The sequence below is a fragment of the Haliotis cracherodii genome, unplaced genomic scaffold (genome assembly GCF_022045235.1).
Source record: "Haliotis cracherodii isolate W230 unplaced genomic scaffold, xgHalCrac1.p SCAF_10, whole genome shotgun sequence".
NCBI classification, from domain to species: Eukaryota; Metazoa; Mollusca; class Gastropoda; order Lepetellida; family Haliotidae; genus Haliotis; species Haliotis cracherodii.
In genome coordinates, this window is record NW_027266265.1 from 55274602 (window position 1) to 55299907 (window position 25306).

The window sequence follows — 25306 nt, forward strand, 5'->3', positions numbered from 1 at the left end:
CCCGGCCAGGCCATTTAATGTGTTTCCGAAAGGGGCGAAGGTGGTCTGTGCAACCCAAGAGGGGGGTTTTAGGGGTTGCTTATATAGAATTTGGGAATTTTGAGATTTTGAATAGATGCCGATGGGATTGGGGAGGAGAACTAAGGGAGCTGGGTATGGTGGATGTTTGTTTGTTTATGTGATTTTGATTTGGTAGGTTATTGTGTTTTTAGATGCGTTTTATTAGTTCCGTTTCTATTAAGAATACGCCTAAGGCCTTGAAGTTTTCTAGTTTATTTTGTTATCGTTTGTTTAGTAACTGGGCTTTTATAGTCAGTTAACTTACTTGCCTCGGGAAGATGGGTTTTCTATTTATATCTGATCAATGAAAAACAAACTGTAAACTCTAACCTGGAACGAGACATGTAACTATTGCTATTAAAACAAAACATCACAAGCTCTGACATATGTAGATGTATTCATCACAGAAAAGGACAATAGACCATCTATTTATTTTGATGAATGACACCTTCGACCTTGTTGTCTCCAACTTCTCCCCCGACTACTGCCGATATAATCCTCCTTCTTTCTGCAAAGCAAATGATAATTTCATAATACAAATATTTTATATAACGGGTTTTTTATGTTTGTATGATGTTTTCGTTGTTGTGTAAATACACAAAGTAAGTAGTACCTTCATCATATTTACATTATTATGCATTCTTGCCGTAAAAGGCAACTATGCTTGTCGTAAGAGGCGATTAACGGGATCGGGTGGTCAGGCTCGCTAACTTGGTTGATGCATGTTATCGATCCCAACTGCGTGGGTCGATGCTCATGATATCAATCACTGGATTGTCTGGTCCAGACTCGATTATTTACAGACCGCCGTCATATAGCTGGAATATTGCTGAGTGCGGCGTTAAACAACAAACAAACAAATTTGAATGGTAATGGCTGTTTGGGATGTATCCTTTGGCCCATTGAGTCTGTATTCATGTATAACTGGACCCGCGAAGATCCAGGGTAGAACAAGTCTTCGGCAACCCATGCTTGCCGTAAAAGGCGACTATGCTTGTCTTAAGAGGCGACTAACAGGATCGGGTGGTCAGACTCGCGACTTGGTTGATACATGTCATGATCCAAATTGCGTGGATGTTCAAGATGTCAATCACTGGATATTCTGGTCCAGACTCGAATATTTACAGACCGCCATGATATAGCTGAAATATTGCTAAGTGCGGCGTTAAACAACAAATAAACAAACAAAAATGTATCACTTGTGTACCTTGAACCAGACATTTTGTGTGCCATTTTTATGTTTGAGCCTCGAATGACCTGCATGCCAACCATGGTCTTTGGGATAGGATGTTTTCATTTCCACTTAATGAAGCTGAAATTGAACCCAGCAATGATCCTATCCTAACTTATTCTAAAGGCCATTGTGGACATGCATATTTAAAGAGTCTTGGATGGGAGGCAAGCATGGCCTAATGGACGGAAGCAACTCAATTAGGTGTGCATAGTTGCATCCTTTAGTATCCCACTCCTCTTGGCTCATTGTTGACCCATTATTTAGTGTCACTGTGTTTGTACTTTGTGTGGTGAAATCTTTCACTATGGCAGAACCCAGCAATGATGTCATCTCACTGGACTTAGGAATATCAGAAATTCAACAAAGACTGAACACCATTGTGACATCAACAAGAAACAATCACACTGCAGACATGGACCACTAGACATATCTATGCCAGCAAAGTGAGGGCAGTCCATGGACAAGTTTCCAAGGTCAAGTTTCCAAGGTCAGAGCTACTTGTATATGGTCAGTCAAGGTGGCCAACCTGCTTACAAATTTGAACTTCGATGCTCTCTGGAAATAGATAGTGGTAAAATAAATATGGAATAACAGCAAAATATAGAATATAATGTCATTGTTGAGAGTGAGTGAGTTGGGTTTAACGCCACTTTTAACAGTATTCCAGTTATATGCAGTGTGTCAGCTTAATGTGGGAGGAAAGCACGAATTGATGCAGGTCTCAGACGTTTACCGCTTCGGTGAAACCCACGAGCACAGGTATGGTGCTGACAAACCTAGAAACATAATTGGGGTGAAGCGGGATTCAAACACACAATCATAGGTTTCTGGCATGCCCAAGGGACACAACTCTGCATAGCAAATTGCAGCGCCCTAGACGACTGGGCCACCCATGACCCCCTTGTTGTTCAGAGAGTACACATGGTAAACAAGACAATGCCAAAACAGGTACGGTAATAGAAGTTCTGATACCACGAAAAGCAGGAACACATGTTGGACATAACAACATAAAAAAACCACTTATTCAAACAATTATGATGGATGGATGGTCAAATAGGAGGGCAGATTTCAGATTACTGACAAAGATATTGATGACAGGATCACAAATATTTTTAGGTATGCCTTATTTGGCTGCCAATAAAACGAATGGAGGCAAGTTCTACACTTCATCATGATCCAACTTACAGAAACATTTTTACGGTGAATTATATAATCCACTCTTCGCTTTCCTCCGAGAGGTGACGGAATGACGTTGCCGTGGTGATCAAATTTACATGAGGCATTGTCAATGGAGTCAGGCGTGCTGGTCTGGAGGTCAGCGTCCACCATGTAGCGCTGCCGCTGGAGTGGATCCTTCAATACTGAACACAGGCCCTCCGGAGTTGACACTTCCTGGTCCCACAGTCGGTTGTGCCGGAGCAACGTTCCTAAAAACAGGGAGTGAGTGAGTGAGTGAATGGGCATGTTTTCACACAACTTTTCGCCATATTCCAGAAATATTAAAATCGGGGGATACCAGAAATAGGCTTCACAAATTGTACCAATGTGGGGAATTAAAACCCAAACATCTGCGTGACTAGCCAACACTTTAACCACCAGGTTGACCCACCGCCCAGTAAGGATGGAGTCCTACATCATGGGGTATCAACCATGTCCTCCTATATCTGTTAGGTGTTCAGACATATATCATTCAACATGTTATACATCAAATTCAATCAGCCTGTGACCTCAAACAATGTTCAGAGATGAGATGATGTTTTACACAGCTGTCAGAAATGTGCTAGTTAAATGACAGTGACATGTCAATCAACGACTTGGGCCAGGCAAACCATACCACATAGGGACCATATAACACATTTCAGAAGGATACAAGTAGATATAAATCCACATAATACCTCTTATTGTCCCGTTGCACCTACCAACAGTCCAGGGCTTGTCCATACCCTGCCTCTCTCTGCAGGGGTCCTCATACTGGTCAAACAGCGGATGGCTGGACAGCTCATGGTCACCTGGGTAACATTCAAGGAAGCCACATGGAAAAGTTGGCAGAAGGATCAAAACATATTTGTTCTGTTCAACGAATCAAGGGCAGGTCACTCTAACCACACTACAGTGACATGGCACTATGTGATATTTGGTGAAAGGCCGCATGTCTCAATACTTTGTTACACATGGTATCATCAGTATTTGATAATGACTCATAAACACATGCTTAAGACATAGCTGGAATCCACAATAGACTCCGATTTTTAGCTGAGATTTCTTACGATTATGGAATAGTTTTTTGTTGCTTTTTTATATTCTGACAATTTGGGGGGTGGTTGTCAAGGAATTTACAGTTAACCTTGGTGAGGGGTATAAAACCACTATGTTTTCTCTGATTTACAGGTCAGTGTATTACAGCTGGAATAATACTGACTGCAGGGTTAAACAACACTCACTCTTCTCACATGAATACTACAGAATTAAGCCATCGAGAATATGACTACAAGGTTGAACAATGAAAATGACAACAATGTTATAAATATATATATATATATATGACAGGGTTGTACAACAAATATGTTTATCAGAATGTATAATGAAAACAACTACAGTGTTGTATAACAATACTAACATGATACCAACTACATAATGACTACAAGTTTCTACCACATATATCATTATAGGACAGTGTTGTATAACAATACTAACCTGATACCAACTACATAATGACTACAAGTTTCTACCACATATATCATTATAGGACAGTGTTGTACAACAATACTAACCTGGTACCAACTACATAATGACTACAAGTTTCTACCACATATATCATTATAGGACAGTGTTGTACAACAATACTAACCTGGTACCAACTACATAATGACTACAAGTTTCTACCACATATATCATCATAGGACAGTGTTGTATAACAATACTAACCTGGTACCAACTACATAATGACTACAAGTTTCTACCACATATATCATTATAGGACAGTGTTGTACAACACTAGTGACACCGTTGCCACAGGAGAATCAATGTAGAACCTACATGGTGACATGTTGTCAAAGTTGAAGTCGCCACTGATACAGTCCAACTTGACATTGTCATGTTTAGACGCTGTTTCCTGCCGGAACTCTTCTGTCCATCGTAAGATATCATCCAGTTGCTTGTCCGTCACCTTTTCATCTCCTGAACACAATATTTGAAATCAGAAACGTAATACTCGACAAATTGGCTCCCTAAAGGATTTCAATGACGTTCTTCCACAAAATCAAGTCAAATCACAAGCACATCCCTTATGTCAACAATATACTGTAAAGAAAGTTCTGTTTGTGACTAGATTGGACAATTGTGTTCGGCAACTCATGTTGCGGTCTCTCAGAATGTTTTCTTTAACAAGGGAGACAACTCCTCATACATCTGTCATACTCGACTTGTAAATACCCACTAACCCTAAAAATGAAATGTAATCATATCCCTATCCTTGCCTCTGCCTTTGTGGGAGGGATGTGTGATGCTAAAGGAGTGGGTAAGTATGGTTTAACACTGCTTTTTGCAATATTCCAGCAATATCACGGTGAGGTACACCAGAAATGGGCTTCACACATTGTACCCATGTTAAAAATCGAAAACCCAGGTCTTTGTCACGATGAGCGAATGCTTTAACCACCAGGCTATCCCACCCCCCCTCTGACTTTAATGGACAATCAGAAGAGTGTGAGTGAGTGAGTGTGGTTTTACGCCCCTTTTAGCCATATTTTCAGCAATATCATGGTGAGGGACACAAGAACCCATCGAACCCATGTGGGGAATCAACCGGGGTCTTCAGCGTGACTAGTGAATGCTTCTGCCCCACCAACCGACAGTCAGCTAGACAAATGGAATGAGGGCCACAGCAGAGAAACCAGCAGAGGCTGCCACAAATCTGGACATACTCATGACAAGCATCTGTATGAGATCTGGCCCCCCGAAACTAGCCTCTATTCTTTCAATGTAATCTAGGAAGTATTTATTATCTGTTTTCCACATGCGGATAATTCATATCAGCCACAAACACATACACACATGCTACAATATGTGAAGCCCATTTCTGGTGTCCCCCACCGTGTTATTGCTGGAATATTGCTAAAAGCGGCATAAAACCATGCTCACTCACTCACATACACACATGCATGCACATTGCTATGTAAGTGTAATCTTGAACACGACATTAAACCCCATTTCACCTCACCACACATGCTGAAGGACCTGGAGTCTATTGGAGAAGAATGAGCACAATGTTAATGAGACTGGTATGTTGTACAGGGCCCTGGTTTCAGTGATCTTAGTACGATGCCAATCTCATTAAAATCAGATCTTAGTTCTCGCTACCGCTAAACAAAGATCTGAGGACATCCCATTACAGGTCGCGTCAGACCGACATTGCACAAACTTTAACCGACCAATGGAATGACCAATCAGAAGGCAGCTTTCTCGACTTTACGGCACAAATTTCAAATTGGCAACTGTCACTTTCATAATCTTGAAAGCGACGCACTGATTGGCCGGATGAAAGGTCGATCTGACGTGACCCCTAATGGGATGTCTTCAGATCTTTGTTTAGCAGTAGCGAGAACTAAGATCTGATTTTAATTAGATTGAGTACGATGACTATTAAAATTCTATGTGAAAGAATATACACTCCAGACACACTCACCTTGGTTTGCTTGAAGGTGTGTGCAGAAAATGTAGCCTACATCCCGCTTGTCTGCACCTGTCTTGCCGAGCAGCACCTGCAGACAGTTTTCTACATACAGACACCATAACATGACTCGACTCATCTCAATTAGGCAACTCAAAGCATGAGTGTATATGGTCTTACACTGCTTTCAGCAATATTCCAGCTATATCACGGCGGGGGACACCAGAAATGGGCTTCACACATTGTACCCATGTGGAGAATCGAACCCAGGTCTTCGGCATGACGAGCGAATGCTTTAACCACTACCCCGTCGCCCCCCAAAAAGCATGACTACACATTTTGCATGAATCCATCTCATTAAAATCAGATCTTAGTTCTCGCTGACGCTTAACAAAGATCTGAGGACATCCCATTATAGGTCATGTCAGACCGACCTTTCGCAAACTCTGACCGATCAATGGAATTACTGACAAGAAGTCGACATAAGTCAATCAGAAGGCAGCTTTCTCGTGCTTTACGGCACTAATTTCAAATTGGCGACTACGCTTCGAAACATATTTTGACAAATTCTCGCTTAAAATTTTGAAACCTGAACAAAAGAACGTTCTAGAATGGCTAATATATGGTCTAGATTGTATAGAATCAGTCGTTGAGCCCGTAACTATCGTTCGGAATACCCCGTTTTAACGTTTTCGAGGCTGCATGATTAGAAATCACATTCCGATTGTCACTTTCATGATCTGGTAAGCGACGCTCTGATTGGTCGGATGAAAGGTCGTTCTGACATGACCCCTAATGGGATGTCCTCCGATCTTTGTTTAGCGGCAGCGAGAACTCAGGTCTGATTTTAATTAGATTGTGCATGAATAAACAATGTCACAGACATTTTTGAAGTCATTTAGTGAGTGAGTGAGTGAGTGAGCGAGTGAGTGAGTGAGTTGGGTTAAACGCCGTTTTTAACAGTATTCCAGTTATATCACGGCGTGTCAGCTTAATGTGGGAGGAAAGTCTGAAGTGATGCAGGTCTCAGACGTTTACCACTTCGGTGAAACCCACGAGCACAGGTATGATGCTGACAAACCTAGAAACATAATTGGGGCGAACCGGGATTCGAACCCACAATCATAGGTTTCTGGCGTGCCCAAGGGACGCAACTCTGCACAGCGAATCGTGGCGCCTGAGACGACTGGGCCACCCGTGCCCCCTTGAAGTCATTTGAGTGATTCATGGGTATGGCATGGTCCCGCTGTCTAAGGCACAGCATTACAAATCTAGTTGTGTTCTTCCAAAGTCTTGTTATTTTACATAACCCTAGTCTGAAATGAGGTGCGGACAAGTTGGATTTGACCAACTGTGTCTACCCTTGGCCTTTAAGCATGCAAAAACTTCTGATCATGGGTTTGAATCCCAGATTCACCCTGATTTTGTTTGTCTAGGTTTGTCAGCACCATACCCATGATTGTGGATTTCACCAAACTGGTACACATCCAACATCTGCATCACTTCAGGCTTTCCTCCTACATTAGGCTGACACAACTTGCTTAATGAAGAAAGACTCCCAATTCTAATGATTACCTTCACCATCAACAGCCCTTTGGAATTTATCACTTCAAACTTGCAACTGTTCAAGAAGGGTTTAAAGTCTACGTCTAATATTTCATATCGACTTGCAAACATAAGACCACTGTTGAACATGAAGTAGTTGCAGCCGAGGCTCCAGTGACCGGCGTCATGGATGACGTATGGGAACACCTTCTGCAGCTCCGCTATCAACAGACGCGAGTAACAACGTTGCCACACTTCCTGGAAACAGATGAAGTCTAGCTGGGAGAAGTGGGCCTCAACGCTGACTTCTACGTCTCTTCTTTCTGGCACTCGTTCTGGATCTCTGGATCTCTGGCTGTACCTTGATTCCGGATTCTGTGGACCGTTTCTTGGAAGGAAATCTTTGTAGAAATATTGGTCAATGATAATTCGCTCACCAATTTGCTTTGCCCGTCGATAAGGATCGTCCAGATTGCTGATACGACTGGGGAATTCTTGGAAAAGACACACATTAATTGAAGCGACGGTGTATCTTCCCTGTATTGGTGCAGGCTGAGCAGCGTTGGGCTTATGGACGTATGTATATTTTCTTCTGATACCAAGCAGTGGCAGACGTAGAAGTCCGCCAACCAAGGCAATGGGGGACGTACAAATGTGCCACACCAGAAATGGAACTGTCCATATTGTTTTGTTGAACAGCACACGTCCTGGGTGTGCTTGTTCCTTTGTGGTCGGCTTGTACAAGGACAGGAGACTTGACAGGCTCCACAAACATGGGTGGACGAGGACTTCGGCTAGCAGAAAACATTCTTCACATACCAACTGGGCTGGTCCCCATCCCGGGAAGGTGTTCTTGTACAACATCGGAGCAACTGGTTTGAAATGTGCTGTTTTATTCCTGAAAAAGAACCTTTTGTGTTTTAGTTTGAAAAAAAGAGGCTGTAGACTCACTGAGGATTGTGAGTGAGATGAAAATCACGCAACTTACTGCAACAGTTTCATCCAGTGTGTATGATTTGTTTGTTTGTTGTTTAACGCTGCACTCAGCAATATTCCACCTATATGACAGCAGTCTGTAAATAATTGAGTCTGGACCTGGCAATCTACAGATTGACATCATGAGCAATTAGGATACAATGACATGCATCAACCAAGTCAACAAGCCTGACCAATCTATCCCGTGAGTCAAAAGAGGTGAAATGGGGTTTAATGTCACATCCAAGATTATTGCACTTATATAGCGACGTGCATATGCATTTGTGTGTGTGGCTGCTTGTACTAGTCCAGACTGATGCCGATTTATAGTGCTTGCCCACTGAGATACCGCAGTTTAACATGAATACCCCACTCAGACACAGTATACTGACTCCGAGCCGACCAGTCCTTGTTTTAGCCCCTTAATGCCGAGCGACAGGGTAACAACAAATACCATCTTTTAACGTCTTTTGGTATGACATGGCCGGGGATCGAACCCAGACCTTCTGCTCTGCAGGCGGATACTCCACCACTAGACTACGGATTCAGTCTAGCAACCTTTGACTGGAGAAGTCTCTGTTTTAATTCAGTAACAATTACATGCCTCAAATAATCTTAAACAAGAAAACAAACAAAATGCAACATGTAACAAATGTTATATTTGGTATAACGGTTATATACTATAACCTGATAACACTGGTGCAACCCAAAATAAATTATTCAAAATATGCTAACAAAATTGATAAAAGAGGTTTTTATGCATAAATCAGGGATGAGGAAAACTTATTTTATTATATACTTAAGTGTGAAAGACTGAGTTTCCCGAAGTTGAGAAAAGTGATATTTTCTTAGCTGTGAACATGACACTTTGACCGAACTATTGTCATACAAGAGTGACCTCCCCTCAAATTGTCTCCCTTTATTGTAAGTGTCTGGTCCGTTCTCAAACTGTTAACTTCCTTTTTATGTTAGTTCCACATTGACAAGGCCAAGTAATGACAGATGGTCATTTGTGGAGTTAATATCTCTTCATGCCATTTGTTATTATTCTTGAAAATATGCCATTATAAACTGTAAAATTCTCATTTAACCCGCAATCACAAAGCGCCATTTTTGTTACTTAACCAGCATGTATTCTTTCGCTTCCAACAACGGTCTCAAAGTTTTCAAGAATATTTTCCGTTAAAGTTGATTTTGCATAAAATCATATCTATATGTATGATGCAGAATTCTGGTGACCCTAAATATTTTGTGTTACTTTTGTTTATAATGTTTTAGGATTTTAGGAAACTACTTTTTTTCATTCACAAATATAAGGGGTGGTGACCTGTCCCTGTGTGTTTAGGTAGGGATAATTTACATTTCAAGGTTTTAAATTTGTAATGAAATAATTTCCTTTTCCGGTAGACAACAACACAAAAAGTATATATAATAGATAGGATAGTCTATGAGTCTAGTGAAATATCATGTTTCTCTCATTGGGTGATGGGTGGAAAGGAGATATTTACACGAGTGGCGTATCCTCTCGATATCTGAGATTTGTGTACTTTATTTAATTGACTTTCATTTTGTGTGAGTTCATTGGAGTATGAACCTTCATAGAGTGAAGGCCAAACTGTAAGAACATCAGCCCTTGCACTCAGGAACTTCAATTTTGCGATCATGTGGAAAAGCTGTATATCGTGTAAACTTCAAACTTCAAACTTCCAGTCTTAAGGAACCTATGCCCCTCGTAGGACTAAGTGTATCAGGTGGTCAGGCTCTGTGACTTGGTTGATTATGTGACATCGTACCTCGACAGTACTGGTTTATGAATCCAGTCTTGATTATCTAGAAACATTGATACAGCTGGAATATTGCTTATGGCAGTATTAAAACACACTAACAAATTAAAATAATCACTATTTGTTTGGTAATTACCCTCTACTTATACATTACAGTATCAAACTATGTTACAAATAGGAAAAATCTGAACATTGAGCCAGGCTACCTGAATTGAATTTGGAACCATATGTGCAGCATGTTTATCTCCATCGTACCATGACAAAACAAACACAAGCCTTGCAAGTTTTCATTACAAACACATAACTATTATGTCGTCACACTGCTTGTTGTGACACAAAGATATGACTTAACACCTAGTTGGATGCAGAAAAGTGCAAATTCCAAGCTCTGTGTTGAAAACTTGAAATACCTCTCTTTGTTGATTTCTGTTGTGTTTCCTGACAAAATATACTGCCACACATGCTGAGATTACTGCAGTACCGCAACTCTGCATTTTGTAGCCTACAGTTGTACATATGGTCATTACCTGCCCCCCCTCTAATACAAAACCCTTCCAGGGTACCCACCCCTATTACCCGACCCTATCCAGGCACCTGCCCCCTATTACCCGACCCTATCCAGGCACCTGCCCCCTATTACCCGACCCTATCCAGGCACCTGCCCCCTATTACCCGACCCTATCCAGGTACCCATCCCTATTACCCGACCCTATCCAGGTACAAGCCCCCTATTACTCGATCCTATCCAGGTACAAGCCCTCTCCTCGTCCCTACCCGGGTACCTGTCCCCCTATTACTCAAACCTACTGGGGTACCCACCCCTACCCAGGTACCCACCCTCTATTACCCTTCCCTACCTGGGTACCCGGCCCCCTATTACCCTTCCCTACCTGGATACCCAACCCCCTATTACTCGACCCTACCCAGGTACCCACCCCCTATTACCCGCCCCCCTATTACTCAACCCTACCCAGGTACCCACCCCCCTATTACTCAACCCTACCCAGGTACCCGCCCCCCTATTACTCGACCCTACCCAGGTACCCGCCCCCCTATTACTCAACCCTACCCAGGTACCCGCCCCCCTATTACTCAACCCTACCCAGGTACCCACCCCCCTATTACTCAACCCTACCCAGGTACCCGCCCCCTATTACTCAACCCTACCCAGGTACCCGCCCCCCTATTACTCAACCCTACCCAGGTACCCACCCCCCTATTACTCAACCCTACCCAGGTACCCGCCCCCCTATTACTCGACCCTACCCAGGTACCCGCCCCCCTATTACTCAACCCTACCCAGGTACCCGCCCCCCTATTACTCGACCCTACCCAGGTACCCGCCCCCCTATTACTCAACCCTACCCAGGTACCCACCCCCCTATTACTCAACCCTACCCAGGTACCCACCCCCTATTACTCGACCCTACCCAGGTACCCGCCCCCCCTATTACTCGACCCTACCCAGGTACCCGCCCCCCTATTACTCAACCCTACCCAGGTACCCGCCCCCCTATTACTCAACCCTACCCAGGTACCCACCCCCTATTACCCTTCCCTACCCAGGTACCCGCCCCCCTATTACTCAACCCTACCCAGGTACCCGCCCCCCTATTACTCAACCCTACCCAGGTACCCGCCCCCCTATTACTCAACCCTACCCGGGTACCCACCCCCCTATTACTCAACCCTACCCAGGTACCCGCCCCCCTATTACTCAACCCTACCCAGGTACCCGCCCCCCTATTACTCAACCCTACCCAGGTACCCACCCCCTATTACTCGACCCTACCCAGGTACCCGCCCCCCTATTACTCAACCCTACCCAGGTACCCGCCCCCCTATTACTCGACCCTACCCAGGTACCCCCCCCCCTATTACCCTTCCCTACCCAGGTACCCGCCTCCCTATTACTCGACCCTACCCAGGGTACCCACCCCCCTATTACCCTTCCCTACCCAGGTACCCGCCCCCCTATTACTCGACCCTACCCAGGTACCCACCCCCTATTACCCTTCCCTACCCAGGTACCCGCCCCCCTATTACTCAACCCTACCCAGGTACCCACCCCCCTATTACTCAACCCTACCCAGGTACCCACCCCCTATTACCCTTCCCTACCCAGGTACCCGCCCCCCTATTACTCAACCCTACCCAGGTACCCACCCCCTATTACCCTTCCCTACCCAGGTACCCGCCCCCCTATTACTCGACCCTACCCAGGTACCCACCCCCTATTACCCTTCCCTACCCAGGTACCCGCCCCCTATTACTCGACCCTACCCAGGTACCCACCCCCCTATTACTCAACCATACCCAGGTACCCGCCCCCCTATTACTCGACCCTACCCAGGTACCCACCCCCTATTACCCTTCCCTACCCAGGTACCCGCCCCCCTATTACTCGACCCTACCCAGGTACCCGCCCCCCTATTACTCGACCCTACCCAGGTACCCGCCCCCCTATTACTCGACCCTACCCAGGGTACCCACCCCCCTATTACCCTTCCCTACCCAGGTACCCGCCCCCCTATTACTCGACCCTACCCAGGTACCCACCCCCTATTACCCTTCCCTACCCAGATACCCGCCCCCCTATTACTCAACCCTACCCAGGTACCCGCCCCCCTATTACTCAACCCTACCCAGGTACCCGCCCCCCTATTACTCAACCCTACCCAGGTACCCGCCCCCCCTATTACTCGACCCTACCCAGGTACCCGCCCCCCTATTACTCAACCCTACCCGGGTACCCACCCCCCTATTACTCAACCCTACCCAGGTACCCGCCCCCCTATTACTCAACCCTACCCAGGTACCCCGCCCCCCTATTACTCAACCCTACCCAGGTACCCACCCCCCTATTACTCAACCCTACCCAGGTACCCACCCCCCCTATTACTCAACCCTACCCAGGTACCCCCCCCCCCCTATTACTCAACCCTACCCAGGTACCCACCCCCTATTACCCTTCCCTACCCAGGTACCCCGCCCCCCTATTACTCAACCCTACCCGGGTACCCACCCCCCCTATTACCCGAACCTACTCATGTACCCTCCCCCTATTACTCGACCCTACCCGGGTACCCACCCCCTATTACCCTTCCCTACTGGGGTACCCGCCCCCCTATTACTCAACCCTACCCGGGTACCCATCCCCCATTACCCTTCCCTACTGGGGTACCCGCCCCCCTATTACTCGACCCTACCCGGGTACCCATCCCCCTATTACCCTTCCCTACTGGGGTACCCGCCCCCCTATTACTCAAACCTACCTGGGTACCCACCCCTATTACCCTTCTCTACTGGGGTACCCGGCCCCCTATTACTCGACGCTAATTTACTGCAATAGTGGCAGGGGGGGGGGGGGGGGGGGGGGGGTGCCATTCATTCCATTCATTCAGACTGAGGTAACATTATTTTGATAAAAGCGTCTATGATGTTATATATATACACGGTGATCCCTCGCTACAATGCTACCTTTGGGCGTCCAAATAATTTATGAGAGTAACAGACGATCGGGTTTACCGTGGTGGAGTGGGTAGCTCTGCCTACCTAACTCGATCTACGTTTCAGAGTTTTAAAAAAATATTAGAATAGTAGTTGTTTATGATTCAAAATGTAAAAAAAACCTTATCAAGTGTTCAAAAGAAAACATCGTATCTCTTCAGCGAATTCAGGTGAACGAACAAGTATAACAAACTTGGTCAATACAAATCTTACATCATAAAATATCACTAGACATGATGATCTACCATTAAAATTGTATTTCCTGCTCTCCAAGTCATTGTTTTATATGCAGAGATTAAGATTATCGTGTGTATTTTCTCGTAATCTAAGCCGGAAATAGCAAATATACCACTGACCATGACAACAGAGAAACAGCTAGATATCTACTTCCGTGTTCACGGTGTTGAAATTCTGACTATCGGTGATCACGTAGGCCACCGGAATGCTACAAAGACATGCTGCAGCCTCAACTATTCCCACCTACTCACTAGTCAAGGATTTGATAGAAGTATACGTGATTTCTTGCTACAGTGCCCAGTGGCGACACTTCTCTGATCTTGTTGACATGACACCTCGTTCTTGTTGTCACATGTTTTGCACTCAGCCATCAATCAGAATTACCTGCCCTTGTCGATTGTTGCGTGGAAGCAGCTGTTGAATACCGAGTGTTCGAGTGTCCTGCTTTAAATATCCATGCAGATTAGAATGTATGCTTTGTGAGTCGTGTACCACAGCAGACATTGATACAAGTCATGCGTGTATATGCCCATTGTCATTTACTTGGTTTAATGCATATAAATAACATGATTAACTTCTTTTCTTTTTTTTTCATTTTAGTTGTATACTACTCATCGACGTAGTATTTTTTTTTATAATTTGAAATACTTTTGTAATTAATTCTTTAAATGTCTTCATTACCATCAATTACAATCAATTACTGTTATTACTTTTCTTTTGTTGTAAATGTGTCCATTGGTTCTATAAAATAGACTCAGTGCTGAGTTCTGACTGATGTGTGTGTGTGTGTGTGTGTGTGTGTGCGTGTGTGCGTGCGTCTGTCTGTTTGTTTGTTGTTTAACGCCACACTCAGCAATATTCCAGCTATGTGACAGCGGTCTGTAAATATTCGAGTCTGGACCAGACGATCCCGTGATTGACATCATGAGTATCGATCCACGCAATTGAGTTCGATGACATGCATCTACCAAGTCAGTGAGCCTGACCAATCTATCCCGTGAGTCAAAAGAGGTGAAATGGGGTTCAATGTCACATCCAAGATTATTGACCACCCGATCCCATTAGTCGCCTCTTACGAAAAGCATATTCGACCTAGTCTACTCCGGGTCTTCACGGGCCATGTGTGTGTGTGTGTGTAAGAGAGAGAGAGAGAGAGAGAGAGAGAGAGAGAGAGAGAGAGAGAGAGAGAGAGAGAGAGAGAGAGAGAGAGGAGAGAGAGGAGAGAGAGAGAGAGAGAGAGAGAGAGAGAGAGAGAGAGAGAGAGAGAGAGAGAGAGACGGGGTAGCTTGGTGGTTAAAGCGTTCGTTCGTCACGCCCCACATGGGTACAATGAGAGAGAGAGAGAGAGAGAGAGAGAGAGAGAGAGAGAGAGAGAGAGACGGGGTAGCTTGGTGGTTAAAGCGTTCGTTCGTCACGCCCCACATGGGTACAATGAGAGAGAGAGAGAGAGAGAGAGAGAGAGGGAGAGAGAGAGAGAGAGAGATGAGAGAGAGAGAGAGAGCCTGGTGGTTTAAAGCGTTCGTTCGTCACGCCCCCACATGGGTACAATGTGGAAAACCCATTTCTGGTGTCCCCCACCGTGGTATTGGTGGAATATTGCTAAAGCCTTACGCGCTCACACACTCACCCACACACTCCAGTTGATGGAATTAAAAGAAACAAATATTGTTATTCAAACACCTGTTCGAAAATGTAACATACAATGCTTAACAAATAAGCATTAATATTAATATAACAAGACATCGGGAAGGTTTAGGGGGTACTGAGCTTCATGATGCTATTCCCCTATCTACATAGGATCAGCCAGGCCTAGAGTAGACTGGAAGCAGTACCTGGCTTCACTATGAATTGGTCCTGCCCTACCAGTAGCGAACTCATAACCTCATGCTCTTGATCTAGTCGGAATTGTATAATCTATTTCTCAACATGGACATGATTCTACATGAACCAACAGACAAGGAAAGAATGGCTTTTACAACATCACGTGACACACCTGACTTTCAGTGATCCATTCTTATAATTTTTATATATACTTTGCTTTTTATGCCTTATGTAATCTGTTTCGGTGGGGTTATTAAGATTTGATAATTCTGGGTTGACGTTTTTAATTTTCATTTCTGTTATTGAACGGGAGGAATGGAACGGGTGAAAATGCACACACACAAAACTGCAACATGTTTAGTTCTGTGTTTAATTGGATCAGGATGAGTGTATCAATGTTAACACGCTTTGGTACGTGTGCATCCTAGATATTGCCGTCCATATATATTCATCCAAAATGTTCTTGTCTGTGTGTGCATCCTAGATATTCCTGTTCATGGATGCACCCAAAATGTTCTTGTCCGTGTGTGCATCCGAGATATTCCTGTTAATGGATGCATCCAAAATGTTCTTGTCCGTGTGTGCATCGTAGATATTCCTGTTAATAGATGCATCCAAAATGATCTTGTCTGTGTGTCTATCCGCGATATTCCTGTTAATGGATGCATCTAAAATGATCTTGTCTGTGTGTGCATCCGAGATATTCCCGTCTAGTATGCATCCAAAATGTTTTTGTCTGTGTGTGCATCCTAGATATTCACGTCTAGTATGCATCCAAAATGATCGTCTGTGTGTGCATCCTAGATATTCACATCTAGTATGCATCCAAAATGTTCTTGTCTGTGTGTGCATCCTAGATATTCACGTCTAGTATGCATCCAAAATGATCTTGTCTGTGTGTGCATCCTAGATATTCACGTCTAGTATGCATCCAAAATGATCTTGTCTGTGTGTGCATCCTAGATATTCCCATCTAGTATGCATCCAAAATGTTCTTGTCTGTGTGTCTATCCGCGATATTCCTGTTAAAGGATGCATCCAAAATGTTTTTGTCTGTGTGTGCATCCTAGATATTCCCGTCTAGTATGCATGCAAAATGTTTTTGTCTGTGTGTGCATCCGAAATATTCCCAACTAGTATGCAATCCAAAATGTTCTTGTCTGTGTGTGCATCCTAGATATTCACGTCTAGTATGCATCCAAAATGTTCTTGTCTGTGTGTGCATCCTAGATATTCCTGTTAATGGATACATCCAAAATGATCTTGTCTGTGTGTGCATCCGAGATATTCCCGTCTAGTATGCATCCAAAATGTTCTTGTCTGTGTGTGCATCCTAGATATTCCCGTCTAGTATGCATCCAAAATGTTTTTGTCTGTGTGTGCATCCTAGATAATTCACGTCTAGTATGCATCCAAAATGATCGTCTGTGTGTGCATCCTAGATATTCACATCTAGTATGCATCCAAAATGTTCTTGTCTGTGTGTGCATCCTAGATATTCACGTCTAGTAATGCATCCAAAATGATCTTGTCTGTGTGTGCATCCTAGATAGTCACGTCTAGTATGCATCCAAAATGATCTTGTCTGTGTGTGCATCCTAGATATTCCCATCTAGTATGCATCCAAAATGTTCTTGTCTGTGTGTCTATCCGCGATATTCCTGTTAAAGGATGCATCCAAAATGTTTTTGTCTGTGTGTGCATCCCTAGATATTCCCGTCTAGTACGCATGCAAAATGTTTTTGTCTGTGTGTGCATCCGAAATATTCCCAACTAGTATGCATCCAAAATGTTCTTGTCTGTGTGTGCATCCTAGATATTCACGTCTAGTATAAATCCAAAATGTTATTGTCTGTGTGTGCATCCTAGATATTCCCATCTAGTATAAATCCAAAATAATCTTGTCTGGGTGTGCATCCTAGATATTCACGTCTAGTATGCTTCCAAAATGATCTTGTCTGTGTGTGCATCCTAGATATTGCCGTCTAGTATGCATCCAAAATAATCTTGTCTGGGTGTGCATCCTAGACATTCCCGTGTGGTATGCATCCAAAATGTTCTTGTCCAGGATGTTTTTCCAAAGAATGTGCACCCAAACTCTTCTGATCATCCCCACCATGGAGACGTTATGAAGTGTGTGCATCGAAAACATTCTCAGCTTTCTGTGCATCCAAGATATTCTCTGTTGTGTGTGCATCCAAGATGCTCTCATCTGTGTGTGCGTCCCAAGAATGTTCTTCAGGGTTTTAAGCGACACACAAATGTGCGTCCTGTATACACATTTGTAAACAATGGATACGGAAAAAGACAGTGCGTCCCAATTTATCTGCAGATCACCAGTGGATGTCCACAAGGTCAAGATCACCAGTGAATGTCCACAACCGTAGAGGTCAAGATCACCAGTGGATGTCCACAAGAGTAGAGGTCAAGATCACCAGTGGATGTCCACAAGGTCAAGATCACCAGCAGATGTCCACAAGGTCAAGATCACCAGTGGATGTCAATAAGCATAGAGGTCAAGATCACCAGTGGATGTCCACAAGGTTAAGATCACCAGTGGATGTCCACAAGGTCAAGATCACCAGTGGATGTCAACAAGCATAGAGGTCAAGATCACCAGTGGATGTCCACAAGAGTAGAGGTCAAGATCACCAGTGGATGTCCACAAGGTCAAGATCACCAGCAGATGTCCACAAGGTCAAGATCACCAGTGGATGTCAATAAGCATAGAGGTCAAGATCACCAGTGGATGTCCAAAAGAGTAGAGGTCAAGATCACCAGTGGATGTCCACAAGGTCAAGATCACCAGCAGATGTCCACAAGGTCAAGATCACCAGTGGATGTCAATAAGCATAGAGGTCAAGATCACCAGTGGATGTCCACAAGGTTAAGATCACCAGTGGATGTCCACAAGGTCAAGATCACCAGTGGATGTCCACAAGGTCAAGATCACAAGTGGGATGTCAATAAGCATAGAGGTCAAGATCTCCAGTGGATGTTCACAAGGTCAAGATCACCAGTGGATGTCCACAAGGTCAAGATCACCAGTGGATGTCCACAAGGTCAAAATCACCAGTGGTTGTCCACAAGGTCAAGATCACCAGCAGATGTCCACAAGGTCAAGATCACCAGTGGATGTCAATAAGCATAGAGGTCAAGATCACCAGTAGATGTCCACAAGGTCAAGATCACCAGTGGTTGTCCACAAGGTCAAGTTCACAAGTAGATGTCCACAAGGTCAAGATCACAAGTGGATGTCAATAAGCATAGAGGTCAAGATCTCCAGTGGATGTTCACAAGGTCAAGATCACCAGTGGATGTCCACAAGGTCAAGATCACCAGTGGATGTCCATAAGGTCAAGATCACAAGTGGATGTCAATAAGCATAGAGGTCAAGATCTCTAGTGGATGTTCACAAGGCCAAGATCACCAGTGGATGTCCACAAGGTCAAGATCACCAGTGGATGTCCACAAGGTCAAAATCACCAGTGGATGTCCACAAGGTCAAGATCACCAGTGGATGTTCACAAGGTCAAGATCACCAGTGGATGTCCACAAGGTCAACATCACCAGTGGATGTCCAGAACCGTACTGGTCAAGATCACCAGTAGATGTGCACTAGAATACAGGTCAAGATCACCACCAGTGGATGTACACATCCGCAGATGTCAAGGTAACCAGTGCATGTCCACAAGCATACAGGTCAAGGTCAGCACAGCACAGCACAAAGGTACCCACTTCTAACAGCAGGGGTCAGGCAAACACAGGACGTAAATGTGGTAAGCTTTCATAAAAAAATCTTACAACATGTTTTTTGAGAAGTTCTATGCATTTTTATAATGACCAGATAAAACTTTAACTTCCTCCAAACAACAAAACCTGCTGCAAGCATGTAAAAGAATCCCTGTTAACCTGAAGTGTACAGTTCTCAGTGAAATCCCAGATTTACAAATGCCCTGATTAAACAAGTAATTTCTATCCCTTTGCAAACATACACCAGTCTCTACCAAATGTAATAATACTAACAGGTAATCATCCTTACAATACCAGATTAATCCAAAAAGACATAGGGGGTCACGGGTGGCCCAGTCGTCTAAGGCGGTGCGATTTGCTGTGCAGAGTTGCATCCCTTGGGCACGCCAGAAACCTATGATTGTGGGTTCAAATCCCGGTTTTGCCCCGATTATGTTTCTAGGTTTGCCAGCACCATTACCATGCTCGTGGGTTTCACCAAAGTGGTAAACGTCTTACATCACTTCGAGCCTTCCCCCCCACATTAAGCTGACACACCATGAATACTGTTAAAAGTGGTGTTAAACACAACTCACTCACTCTATCACTATAAAGACATACCTGACTAATGTATGAGCGTGTACATGTATGCAAACGCATGTGTGTGTGTGTGTGTGTGTGTGTGTGTGTGTGTGTGTGTGTGTGTGTGTGTTGTTTAGTGCTGCACTAAGCATTAAAGAACACAGGTAAACGAACATGTCCTGTATAATTTATTATTCCATATCATATTAAAGGTCTTACGCATACAGCAGTATGATCAAAACAACGTACTCTGCCTCGACATCATGCAGCCAACAGGGCTTAATGATGAGATGCTTGTGAAGCATGACATTTAAGAAGTACCTGTAAATACTGGTAAAAATTCAGCACCTAACGTAACAATGAACTTATCGAAAAAAGCTGAACATTTGTTGGATGTCCGAGCGAGATTACATACCTATATCTACAAGCTGAGAAATACATGGACGGCGTGACACACGGCAGTGAGACATCAGGAAACAGTTGCCCAAAGCAGAGTGTAATTGAAAACACACATATAATCATCATCTTCAAGTTAGGAATATTGTGCGTCAAAGATCATTAAAAATAATAATCAAAAGTTAGAGTTAGTATGACAATGGAATCATTAATTTCATTTAGTGCTTCTCACTAAATGGGTTTATTGAAACCATAATGCACCTCTTTGTTTATCTCCTTACGTCATTTCCTCTTACAATCTCCCGCCACTTACGTCATAATTATACTTCCTACAACGTCATCAAACTTTCTCTTGCGTCATCACCATCTTCATCACCATCATCCGTTAGTTCTGTCAAAATTTTCAGTACCCAGTTTTGTACAGCAATTCTCAACTTTTGGCTGCCACCCACCCTACCCCTAGCCTGCCATATTCATATTCTCTCTAATCAATCTTGTGTGCATATATGGCTCAGGGCAAACTATGTATATTGCTTATTTATTCAATAAATGTTATAGGTGGGCGTGGTTCTTGTGGGCTACAAATGCAAATACTTAATCACCAAGTAATCATCAAAATTATCAGGTCCCTGCTCATCAGCGGGAATCTGTTCGCTCCCTCTGCTTCTCAGCGGATGGGAACCTTTAGGCTTAACTTAATTCATGTCTGCTTTTCAGCAGAAACTTAGTATTTTGCTGCTGGCAACATAGTGGCCCATTGCTGCTGCTGCTTGCTGCTTGCTGGGAACTCAAGTTGCCAAATATAATTCATTATAATAACAGCTTAGGGCAGCCCACAAGTCCTGCCACACCTATGACCTTGAACCCAACATATGCCTTTCTTATTTCTCTTGCCTTGTCAACTTTGACAAGGCAGGTAACTTTGCATGGGGTGTTTCAATAATATGAATACAAAAGGAAAATTTAATCATATTTCACCATAAAAGTCTCAACTTTTCCATGACTTATGCATATTTGTTAATTCCTTGTGGAACATTATTCTGAAGCAGAATGGCCCTGGGTTAAACTAGTTGCCAGTAGATTACATGTCATCCTAACAGTGGTGTTCCTGAGTAATATGTGTTTACATACTCCACACACTGACTACTGAAATGATAGATATCTAAAAAATCTAAACGACCAAATCAAACTCTCCAAATGAAAACAAGGTAGTCACTGTGAATTTTCTTGTGCTAGCTGCACAAATAAAAATTTACATTACAACATCATAATAGTATACTGTAAATCTGGAAATTAATGTGTCTCCAAACTAATACGACTGCTGACCCCTAGCCACAAATCCAATTCAATATCAATGCGACCCCCCCGCCCCAGCCCAATGGAAGGATACATATCCTTACCTTTATCCAATCAAACAGCAAATAGCACTGCTTATTAGCACTTAGTAGGGCACTTCCGTAAAAAACAATAAACAGTGTTTTCCTAAAAGCAACACACTGTTTTTATGTTTACTCTGTTGACTGTCATTAAGGAAGTTCAAAGGCAATAAAATAATTGAATCAACAACAGTTTAGGTGTCAACAAGCTTGGCACGAGTGGGTAGAACTCTTGACTACAGCAGTGATAACTCACCGGTTACCCATTGTGTAATTCCTATTCTTTGAATGACATTGTTATATACTTGTTACAACTGCTACTCAATAAACCAATAAACCGTCTTTGTGTTTGTATTCAAGTTGGTATTTCCGCTATCCAAAGTGTGCAGTGAGGCCAATTATTGTTGATAGTCATTTTCAACATAAATGCGAAGTTAATTAATGCAAGCAAAGACCACTTGCATTTTTTGCATTTAATTCACGCTCGCGTTAATTTCAAGATTTACAGTATATCTAAAACTATACATATCCCTTAAGTTCTAATGTGCAGTTTATACAAACAATGGAATACATCATAGATTGCTTTGACACATCTTCCTGAGGCAAGGGAGTTAACTGACTTTAAGAGTCAATTTTTCACCCTTGTTGAACAAGGCTGGAAATATGGTTCAGGAGTTTCATTTTGGCTGGACTAACAAGTCTATGCAGAGTCCAATCAAAATCGTTTAACGAAATCAATATACGCTACGTAAACTGCCATGCAGATTTAGGTCTATTGCAACATTTGCAAAACATGTGTACCGTCAACAGTGTCAAAAGATATTTTCCAAATCTTTTCAGGTTTTTTATCAAGGTGTTCACGTAAATTTGACACGTTTTATTACATTATCGATATTGATTATTGATCAGATTATTGAAGCAAATACAAATGATATCAGAGGTGGAATCTGATTGGTCAGTAGCAGGGGCATAGAAGGGACAATAAGCACTGGTGGCGTTACGATCGAACCCAGAAATTCTGGCCTAGTTTGGCAAAGGTGGAAACTAGACTTGTACAGTCAGTTGACTCCCTTGCCTCAGGAAGATGGCTATGACATCACTCATTGAGGTAACAATGCAGTGACATCATAGGCTAAAACACGAACATGGTGAACACAAAAAGATACCTGTAGACATTCTTCATAGACAACTACTATAACAGAGAATCATCATAGATTAAAAGGCCATGCTATTCCACATAGAATGAGGTGCAGAATAAATGTAACATGAGGTAACTCCTGACATAGCAGTAGGATTGAGGTTGTAAAATGACCTCCATTTATTGAAAAGTGTACTCCAAAGATTCTTCAGTTTTCACAGGGACTATTTCAGCAGTACAGAAATCCATTGAATGTAATGTAGACAAAGCGCTTCTTGCTTTATGGGTTCCTGAGGACCATTTTAACAGATCAGTGACTGGGATAGAATACTGACATATTCTCTCGCATATGTCGACTATTTACTTTCGTCGGACAGCAAAATTCTCAAAAGCTTTTCTCATGACGGCAACCGCATAATCTACATCTTCATCTGTGATACACATCGGGGGCTTGATACGGAAGGTCTGAAACAAAGATGAGTCAAATTCATATCTATTTGTTTGGCTCTCATTTGAGTGAGTGAGTGAGTATGGTTTTAAACCGCTTTTAGCAATATTCCAGCAACATCACTGCGGGGGACACCAGAAATGGGCTTCACACACTGTACCCATGTCGGGAATCAAACACGGATCTTCGGCGTGACGAGCAAACAATTTAACCACTTTCTATCAGGATCAAATGACATTTCCACATTTGATGCCCTGATGATCAAAAGGATGTCAGATGCAATTCCCTATTTTGCCTTAACATGTGTTTGTGAGGGATGCCACCAGTTGGGTCGGACATGCTCGCCATCAGGTGTCATTACAATTTGATAGTGATTCCAAAACACATGGTCATTATATAGTCAGGATGGTACAACAGACTCTGCTTCAAGTAGAGGATTATGATTGAGGAAATGGTTTTGTCGCCTTATTAACTTATAATGAGTGAGTGAGTATGATTTTACACCATTCTTAGCAATATTCCAGCAATATCACGGGGGGGACGCCAGAAATGGGCTTCACACATTGTACCAACATCGGGAATCAAAACCGGGTCTTTCAGCATAACAAGTGAACACTTTAACCACTAGGCTACCCGACCGCCCCTAACTATCAATGGATGACAAACAAGTGAGTCAAGGCTGTTTCTCCTACATGGCTGGGACTGTCATGGGGATCAATGGTCTTACATTCCCGTACAGTCCTCCCTTCCCCAGCAGGATGCCCATGTCCTTGGTGTCCTCCCAGATGTCCCCGATGTCCTCTCCCGACATCGGCTTCCGCGACTTCTGCAACATAACATGATCTCCAATTAATACACATATTACCCATAGAGGTTGAAAATCTGTGATATTATTTCCAGTAATTACCACTTAGCTGTATGTTTTGCTTTATGCTGATTGGCAGTTTGTTAAAAATGTCCAACTTGATTTCATTACTTGCAAAGAGTCCGATAGCAACGTGTGGTGAGGTGAGGTGAGGTGAGGTGAGGTGAGGTGAAATTTGGTTTAACGTCGCATCCAATATTATTGCACTTATATAGCGACATGTGTGTGTGTGGCTGCTTGTGGCTGCTTGTACTAGTCTGGACTGATGCTGATTTATAGTGCTAGCACACTGAGATACCATGCCGCAGTTTAACATGAATACCCCACTCAGACAGTATACTGACTCCGAGCTGACCAGTCCTTGTTTTAGCCCCTGAATGCCGAGCGCCAGACAGGGTAACAACAAGTACCATCTTTTAACGTCTTTTGGTATGACGCGGCCGGGTATTGAACCCCCGGACCTTCCGCTCTCCACTACTAGACCACGGAGGCGTTCCATAGCAACATGACATCACATGAATGCATTATGATTGTTGCTAATGAAGATGTTGTTATCCACTGTTCAAGACATCACAACCAAGTTTATATGACTAGCTTGGCTAACATCTTAATGGGACAACTGCACATGAAAGCACAAAGACAAAGCACAATATGCATACAAGTGCAGATATATGGCAATATACTGCTACAAGTTTTGGAATATGTACATGTGAAAAAACAATGCATCAGATCCATAAATGCCACAATGCATTCGTGACGGTTTCAACCTTATCCAATATTGAAACACCTGTTTGTTTCCCTGTGGGGATTCCAGGTGAGAGATGGTCCCGAGTACCCCGTGCTTGTCTCCCTGTGAGGATTTCGATCATTGGTTTGTTGACCAGCACCATCAGTAGCACCAAGCTGGTAACGTTCCATTCTACATCACTTTATA

General features: G+C 43.4%; 2 protein-coding genes across 2 annotated transcripts in view; both read right to left on the bottom strand.

Annotated features, from left to right (window-relative positions):
* Positions 1-337: 337 nt before the first annotated feature.
* LOC139452662 (sphingomyelin phosphodiesterase 5-like) lies at positions 338-8400 on the bottom strand. Its single transcript, XM_071234205.1, has 6 exons — positions 7539-8400; positions 5979-6054; positions 4331-4471; positions 3214-3303; positions 2480-2721; positions 338-1849 (listed from the first exon to the last, which is right to left on the bottom strand). Exons 1-6 carry the CDS (start codon positions 8370-8372, stop codon positions 1769-1771), a joined length of 1464 nt encoding a protein of 487 aa, XP_071090306.1. The 5' UTR covers positions 8373-8400; the 3' UTR covers positions 338-1768.
* Positions 8401-21321: 12921 nt separating this feature from the next.
* LOC139454539 (alanine--glyoxylate aminotransferase 2, mitochondrial-like) overlaps positions 21322-25306 on the bottom strand; it is a 35046-nt gene continuing 31061 nt past the window's right edge. The window contains exons 13-14 of the mRNA XM_071236321.1: positions 24235-24333; positions 21322-23524 (exon numbers count right to left, since the gene is read on the bottom strand). Coding sequence (XP_071092422.1) covers positions 23420-23524; positions 24235-24333 — 204 coding nt within the window. The 3' untranslated portion in view covers positions 21322-23419. The remainder of the gene's footprint in view (positions 23525-24234; positions 24334-25306) is intronic.